The sequence below is a fragment of the Egretta garzetta genome, unplaced genomic scaffold, assembly GCF_000687185.1.
Source record: "Egretta garzetta isolate BGI_Z169 unplaced genomic scaffold, ASM68718v1 scaffold619, whole genome shotgun sequence".
Taxonomy (NCBI): Eukaryota; Metazoa; Chordata; class Aves; order Pelecaniformes; family Ardeidae; genus Egretta; species Egretta garzetta.
Window position 1 is genome coordinate 22,686 of NW_009260772.1, and position 8,133 is coordinate 30,818.

Genomic DNA, 8,133 nt, shown 5'->3' on the forward strand with positions numbered 1-8,133 from the left:
CCCAATGTAGGGTTGCCCTTCTGGGTAGCCCGCGCCCATGGCCAGCTCATGTCCAGCTTTTCATCCACCAGCACCCCCAAGCCCCTCTGGGCAGGGCTGCTCTCCATCCCTTCACCCCCAGCCTGTGTGGGTACCGGGGGTTGCCCCACCCAGGGGCAGGACCTTGCACGTGGCCTTGTTGAACCTCATGAGGTTCACATGACCCCACCTCTCCAGCCTGGCCAGGTCTCTCTGGATGAGAGAGAGATGCAGGGGTTTGGAGTTTTTGCCAAAAAACCAAGCCAAGCCAAAAAAGATGAAATAAAGAAAGGCAGGAGAGTTGCCAAGGAGTGACTGCTGAGCTGCCGGCATCCCCGCATCACCAGGGATAACAGATCGCTTCCCAGAGAGAGGGGAACCCCAGGATCTCCAAAAGCCCCTTCCACAGGGCACCTTGCAGCCAAGCTGCGGGAAGCTTCTGTTCCAGGTCTCCGAAATAAGCCAGCAAGGGGACAGGCTCGCTGAATTGCCGGAAGGGGACAATAAACAGACGTGACGGAGCAGGAGCCTTAGCAAGGCACTCTCTGTAACTGCCCGGGCAGACCCCGAGCACAGCACCCACCCTGCCCTGTACCCCTGCGTGCAGTCCCTTCGGAGAGACTTGCTCCCAGCCCTCGCCAGCTTCCCGGCCCTGGGATAAGGGCAGACGCCTCCGACAGTTTCCCCTAAAGGTCTCCGCTTTGCAAAGCGATCACCTTCCTGGAGCAACAGAGTCCAGGCAGCCCCGGGGACCCCTCCCCATTTAGTACCGGGGACTTGTGAGGGTTGGACTGGGGATCAGCTGGGCGAGACACATCCCCGAGGAGAAAAGGACCGAGAGGTCCAGGGAGCCCAGAGACCCCGGCACCGCCGAGCGTACAAGAGGCACACGCGCGTGGAAGCAGCTTTCACAAACGGAGTTTGGAAGCTGAATGTCCAGCCCTGCCCATCTGCGGCGCTGCCGGTGCCCATGGTCCAGCACTCCCGCCACAGCCAGGCTCTCAGCGCAGGGGTTCCTGGAGGAAAGGGATAACGCAACACCCGCTGCTGTGCCCAGTTTGCAGGACCAGCGGGCTCCCAGTTCCCCAGCACAGAGAAGCCCATTTCGCCTCAGCAATGGGGCATCCTCAGGCAAGGAGGAGGGGTCAGCAACCCGACCCACAGGGACACCACCGCTGTGGTTTTCAAACCTCAGCTCTAAGTGAAAACCAGAAAATAGGAAATTAGAAGATTCCTCCCCACGTTGCTTTGGTAAACCATGAATTTTGGTGACCACGTTTCCCCATTTCACCTGGCGGTGTTAACGCCTTTAGCAGCCAGTTACGGTTATTTCACAAGCGAGCAACAGCCAAAGCCCTCCACCGCCAGCCCAGAGCCCCCTCCCCATCACCCAGCACTGCACAGAGAGAAGAAAGGAAAAGTTTCTGTACCTCGGGACTTACTGTGTGTTTCTTAGTCATTCTCCAGAGGACGCATGTCAGGAGCATGTGGCCCAGAGCCGACGTGATAAAGACGATGAAGGCATTTTCGTGGATTGCTGAATCAACAAGACAACAGGTTTCCTGTTAGATCTGAGCCAAGAGCACAAGGGGAACGCAGGGCAGGGTTTGGGAGGGCGGGGGGCTGCTTTCTGCAGGATGGGGTCCTGCTGGGTGTCCCAGCACCCGGGAGATGCTGCGCCCCCGGCACGAGCAGCGGTCCGGGGACCAGGGTCTTTGCGGGAGCCAGGCGCAGCGCGGCTCCGCACCCCCTGCTCCCACGCCGAGAAGGGGAAGGGGCATTGACTGACAAAGCTGCTCACGCGTGGCCCCCTGCGAGCCCAGGGCTGGAGGGGGATGGGAGTTGCTGGAAGACTTATTCCAAAGGTGCCAGGAGGGTGTTTATGTGCTCTGGCACCCGGCCTCAGCCTCCATCGCTTCAGACGGCTGTAAGCCTCGGGCACCCCGGAGACCAGCTCAGCATCACGGCTATTGCCGTGGGGATGGGGAAACTGAGGCACGGAGGGGGGGGGGTTGCAGAGTGAGACAGTCCAAGATCCAGAAAGGGCCATCTTCTGGCCGCCTGCGTTATCCACCTGCCAATTAGCAGCTGTCATCAGCCCCATCACCAGCACCGAGGCAGTCTCGTGTGTCGCTGCACTAGCACAGATTTAGGGTCAGGCTGGAAATGCGTCTGGAGCGACCCTAAGCCAGAGCGGCTCACGAAACCCCAAGGCCACGCACAAAGCCCATGCAACTTCAGGCGAGTTATTTTCAGATGAGCACTTCTATTTAAAAGAGTTTCCCAGACTCTTCTCCAGGAACTGAACCACAGGCCGAATTCTCAACCACCTGAACGCAAGAAGTGATCTTCCCTGCTTCCCCTCTCGGTTCCAGAGGAAGGGAAACCTCGTGAGGAGCAGTGGTAAAGGCAGCTGCTCAAGGCGAAGACGTGCGCAGTGCCCTGAGGAGATGATTAACCCGAGCCCGTTCTCATCTCAGCAGGGCTGCGAAGCTCTGAAGCTTTCCCCACAAACCTGAGATCAGTCTGTAATAAGGATCTGAGAAAACTGGGTTAGCCTCAGCTCTCTGTGCGGGCAGGGCCATCAGCCACAAACCGAGGCACAGGCAGAGCCATTTGGGTGGCAATGAGCTCTGAGGTATCCAAGCCCCAAAGGAACATCTGAATTTCTAAGGGCACGCTCCCAGTCCTGAGGCAGTCCCCTGCCGTGGTGGGGGCAGCTGGGGACAGCGGCAGAGGCAGGTGGGGTGGCCTCGCTGGGGGGGACAGGGAATGCTGGCAGGAGACAGGGACGGCGAGCTGGACAGGAACACCCCTAGACCACAGAGCTCCATCAGCTGGAGGTCCACATCCAGACATCCCAGCTCACCAAACTCGGAGCACACAGAGCTGTGGTTTCCAAACCTGCCCCCACCCCACAGATCGGGGTTACCATACGCTGTGCTCCCCCCCCTGAAGAGCACACGGTTCCATGAGGCTCACAAAACAGGACGTGGGGAAGGGTCTGTTTAACCCCTGGCATGGTCTGGGGGTTCAGACGAAACAGCACGTTTTGGAGGATCTCCATCCTCACCCTAGAGCCTGGGTTGGTCCTTGGACTCTACTCATGACACCGCAGCCCTAAAGCCACCAGGCTTATTGGTGGACCAGTGGAAGCCAGTGAGCACCCGAACAGTGGGAAGCTTCATCAGACTGACAGCCAGCATGCCAGCAACGGGCCCTGGCATGGGGGTTGGACTTGATGATCTTAAAAGGTCTTTTCCAACCAAAGCGATTCTATGATTCTAGAATTCTATGGCCTGCTCTGGCAGTGGCCGTGTTGTCTAGGCTGTGCTCTTGCCTGGAAAGGTTGGGCCAGATGATCCCCGAGGTCCCTTCCGACCTGGGATTCCGTGATTCTGTGATTCCTGAGCAACGAGCAGAAAGGCAACAACCACCACGCTGCGAAAGACAGAGGCATCTGCGAGCGGCAAAGCGAGCAGCGTGCGCGGAGAGCTGCCGGGGCTCTCCTGTTCTACCCGGCCAGCCTGCTGCTTCGGTGAGCGCGGGGCAATGTCCCCAAACACCCGCTCTGACAGGGCATCAGCACAGCGCCTGCAGTGCTCTGCGCTTCCAGCGCGACACCGACGGCAGCAGCGGGCTGGAGGGCGCCTCAGGAACCACCCACCCCCTCCTCTGCACGGGGGCTGGACCCCCAACCCCGCAGGCATGTTCCCAGCTGTCCTGGAGGGGCCTGGTGGCCATGGCCCGTTTCCAGTTTGCTGCCCTAAGCAGTCGCAAGGCTTCCCGACCCCCACTGCCTTTCGGGAGCTTGTTTTCCTCACCCATGGCGAGTAGGAAGACACTCTCGGCACAAAATCAGCTGCATCCCTGTCCCCCATCTCATCTCCCCGGCTGCAAGGAGACAAACCCTCTTCTGCCAGCCTCCCCTCACCAGCACCGCTCCAAACCCTCTCTTCCCAGAGCTCTGTCCTGGCCTCTCTCTTTGCGAGGCTTTGGGACTACATCCTCCAGCGCCGGACGCGATATCCCTCATCATCGCCCTCAAACTGCGCGCAGGGACAGGGACACACCACTCTCCCGCTGACAAGTCCTGGAACGGGGTTTGTTTCCTCTGCAACAGCACCACCTTGCTGGCTGGCGGGTTTGAGTCCTCTCAACTCCATCCCCGCTGCCTCCTCCGGATCTCGGGATTAAACAGGGGCTGGATATCATCACAGGCACCTAAATTCATCTCAGATCAGACCGTGTGGGAGAAGGGCACCTCCCAGCCTGTCGCAACCGTATTTTGCACACTCTGATTTAACCTGAAAAAGTCCCGAGTTTGTTTTTCAGGCTGACACAGGAAATTTTACCCTGAAAATTTTGTAGGCGGGTACGTAAAACGCAGCCGGAACAGAGCGCGGGCTGGAAGCCAGCTCGGAGCCGAAGCCAAAGCGCCGCAGTGGAGGCGGGGGGGGCAGCAGGGACGAGCACTAAGCTGCCTTTGCTCAGCCACGGCGAGCAACCAGTCTTCCCTTTTGGGAAGAACACGTCCATTTGCACACTGTGGACAAAACGTTGCTCTACGAACACTAATTTTAATAGAGCCTCTTTATTTTTAACAGAGCCTCCTTATTTTTACTGGTTTTTCCCTCCAAACCGACTGCTTCCAGAACAGCGGCGTGAAGCAGAGCTCTGCAAAGCCTCGGCAGCCGCGAGCGAGAGCACCGGCACGACGGTCAGCACAGGGCGCGGGAGGAGACACCTACCATAGTTTTCAGATGAGGACACGTACGTCAGAATGAGGAGGGCGAAGTTTTCCAGCAGGTTGAGCAGCAGGTTGAAGTGGCACAAGCGCGGGTAGCGGGGGTGCGAGCAGTGGCAGCTCTGGTAGTGGTTCCAGTAGGCAACCGCCACCAGGAAGCGGGGAGCGGAGTGGAGGCCGATGCAGAGGCGCCAGACGTAACGCTGGGGGGTCTCGCCTCCGATAGCGGCGCTGATGGAGGGGAGGTAGTTGGGGACCTGGAAGAGAGGCAGCGGCTCATGCGGAGAGGCATAGGGAGTGGGGTCATGCTGTCCTATTTATAGCTCTCCACCACACAAAAACTGTTGGGTTTTTGTTGGGTTTTTTTTTTTCTAAATCAGTTTATTCCTATTTCAGAAGCCTGGGAACAGAACGTGGTGGCAACCCTGGTTCATCCCCCAGGACCATGCAGCCCCCAGCCCTGCCGGGGACAGTCCACGGGTGCTGGGGTGCCCTGCTCAGGGTCCCGCTCAGGTTTCTTAGCTTTGTACTTTTGCCCTTTATTCCTTCCTTTTGCCCAGTCATGGTCCCACACCTATTCCCTGCCCCCAAGTTTGGGGAGAGAGTAGAGGAGGGTGCACGGTTTTGTTAGCCCAAGCCTAATGACAGCAACAGCAGGCCAAGACAGGAGAATCACGGAAGGGTTTGGGTGGGCAGGGGCCGTCAAAGCTCATCCAGCCCAACCCCTGCCATGGGCAGGGACATCTCCAACCACATCAGGTTGCTCACAGCCCCGTCCAACCTGGCCTGGGATGTGGCCAGGGATGGGGCAGCCACCACCGCTCTGGGCAACCTGGGCCAGGGTCTCACCGCCCTCAGGGTAAAGAATTTCTTCCTCATGCCCAGCCTGGATCCCCCCTCCTTCAGTTTAAATCCATCCCCCCTTGTCCTGTCGCTACAGGCCCTGCTAACAACATTGTCACCGTCAAATCAGCCTTCCCAAAATATGGGTGGCCACCCATAACCCTCACCAACATCCCTCTTGGAGCCCATCCTGTAGAATGTATTCACTTTATGAGTCGCGCAAAAAGGAATCCCAGCACATCCGCTCCTCGGAAGATGAAGGGGGTATTTGAATGGACTGTGCATGCTCAGCAGTCGCTTTCTTGCATTACCCCTCTGCAACGCTGTCAAACGTTGGGATCAAGGGCCCGGTACCCCCAGGCCCCTCTGGGCAGGACTGCTCTCCATCCCTTCACCCCCAGCCTGTGTGGGTACCGGGGGTTGCCCCCACCCAGGGGCAGGACCTTGACCTTGGCCTTGTTGAACCCCACGAGGTTCACACACCCCCACCTCCCCAGCTTGTCCCACTCCCTCTGGATGCCATCCCGTCCTTCTGGCGTGTCAACCGCACCCCCCAGCTCAGGGTCATCTGCAACTGGCTGAGGGTGCGCTCGACCTCGCTGTCTATGTCACTGATGAAGATACTAAACAGCACCGGTCCCAGTGCGGGCCCCTGAGGGACACCACTTGTCACCAGTCTCCATCTGGACATCGAGCCGTTGAGCACTACCCTCTGGATGCGACCATCCAACCAGTTCCTTATCCACCCAACAGTCCACCCATCAAATCCACAGCTCCCCATTTTAGAGAGAAGGATGTTGTGGGGGACCGTGCCGAAGGCTTTGCAGAAGTCCAGGTAGATGAGTTCCGTTGGTTTTCCCTTGTCCACTGATGCCATCACTCCATCATAGAAAGCCACTCGGTTGGTCAAGCAGGACTTGCCCTTGGTGAAGCCATGCTGGCTGTCTCAAATCACCTCCCTGGCCTCCATGTGCCTTAGCACATCAGGGAGGAACATAAAAGCTGGAAAACCATCGATGCAGCCCCTGGAATAAACTCCCAACCTCCAGAATTTCACAGTTCAGGGACTTCCCAAGCCAGCCACAACTGCTATGCACCAGGTAACCCACTCCTCCATGATCCCGCTCAGTGTCCCCTCAGAGCCCACGCAGAACTGTGGGTCCCCAGCATCCTGCAGAGAGGAGTTCCCCAGGTCGGCTCCTCTCCGCTTGAGGAACCAGATCCTTTGTGGTTGCCTTGAACCTGCCAGCTCCACACGACGTCGCCTACTCCTCATACGGGCAGAGGGCGAGCAGCGGGTCCCTGCCACGACCTCAGAGGCCTCTGGCTCACCTCTCCCTGCTCTCAGCCCTGTCTGCAGCTGAAGAGCCCTTGCTTCACCAGGCCAGGAGCAGGAGCTGCTGACACCTCTGAGCGTCCCTGCTGCCCTGCCCCACACATCTGAGTCAGGAGGAGCGGGCAGGACCACACACCAGCTGTGTGCATTACTTATTTCTCCAAATCAAACTGCTCTGGCATCTCGTTGCTCCGTCACCCCCCTTGCCTGTGTCACCCCACTGCATACGGGCAGGAGGAGCAACGCAGACCCCCATCAATCCCGGGGTCATCTCCTGCTGGTGTAAGAATCACCACCTACTCCTGCCCGCTGTTCCCAGCTTGTAACCGGCTGCTTAACCACGCTTGTGCCATGGCTGCTTGAAAGCCCTGGGGAGGGACCCGATCTCATCCCTGTTGGAAACCCAGGCGGTCCCTCTCAGCCCGAGCTCCCCAGGCGCACACTTGTGACTCATCTGAAGAACTCTGGCACATCTGAGGGGCAGCAATTCCTTTTATAAAAGCTGGGCTAACTCGTCCACAAGACATTATATTTATCTATAGCTTTGCCAGATTTATCCCTGATTATAATCACCACCAACGTGCTCGGTACAGACATCGGCCTGACCAGTCTGTGCTTCCCCAGGTCCGTCTCAAAAAGCCGAATCCTCGGTTGCCAGTTCCAAGGCACCACAAGTATCATAAAATAAAGCAGCTTGTTCAAGATCCCATAACACACCTGGCAGGAAAGCCTGGTGGAAGAGGGGACCCCTGCCACCCCACCGGCTGCCCCAGCCCAGCAGCCACAGCCTTGGAGGACTTGGCATTTTGCTTACCCCGCAGTGGGTCGCTGTCGTCTCCTGGAAATGGAACAGCAGAGACCAGATCACACAGAAAAGGAAACCAAAGAGCGGGCAAAACACAGTCCCGACGGCCAGCGTGGTAAAACGGAGCCGGAAGAGGATCCCGTCTCGATCCAGGGGCAGTGGTACCTGCAACATCGTGGTGGACCTGAAAACAAAGAAGGCAACATTTGATGGGGATTCTCTGTCCTCCTGCAAGGCCCAGCCCCAAACAGCCCTGGCAGGGATGTACAGGTCGGGCTGGCGGAGGCGGCCTCGCACGCCCGCGTAGCCCCAGGGCAGCACAAGGGCAGCCGAAAGCACCGTCCTGGACACGCAGGAAGACCAAAGCCCGCACAAAGGCGCGGA

The 8,133-nt window shown here is 58.4% G+C and overlaps 1 protein-coding gene across 1 annotated transcript in view; it reads right to left on the reverse strand.

Annotated features, from left to right (window-relative positions):
- Positions 1–8,133, reverse strand: part of PGAP2 (post-GPI attachment to proteins 2) — an 18,521-nt gene that overhangs the window by 9,302 nt on the left and 1,086 nt on the right. Inside the window, exons 2-4 of the mRNA XM_035901659.1 lie at positions 7,759–7,933; positions 4,770–5,022; positions 1,449–1,555 (exon numbers count right to left, since the gene is read on the reverse strand). Of these exons, the coding sequence (XP_035757552.1) occupies positions 1,449–1,555; positions 4,770–5,022; positions 7,759–7,923 (525 nt within the window). The 5' untranslated portion in view covers positions 7,924–7,933. The remainder of the gene's footprint in view (positions 1–1,448; positions 1,556–4,769; positions 5,023–7,758; positions 7,934–8,133) is intronic.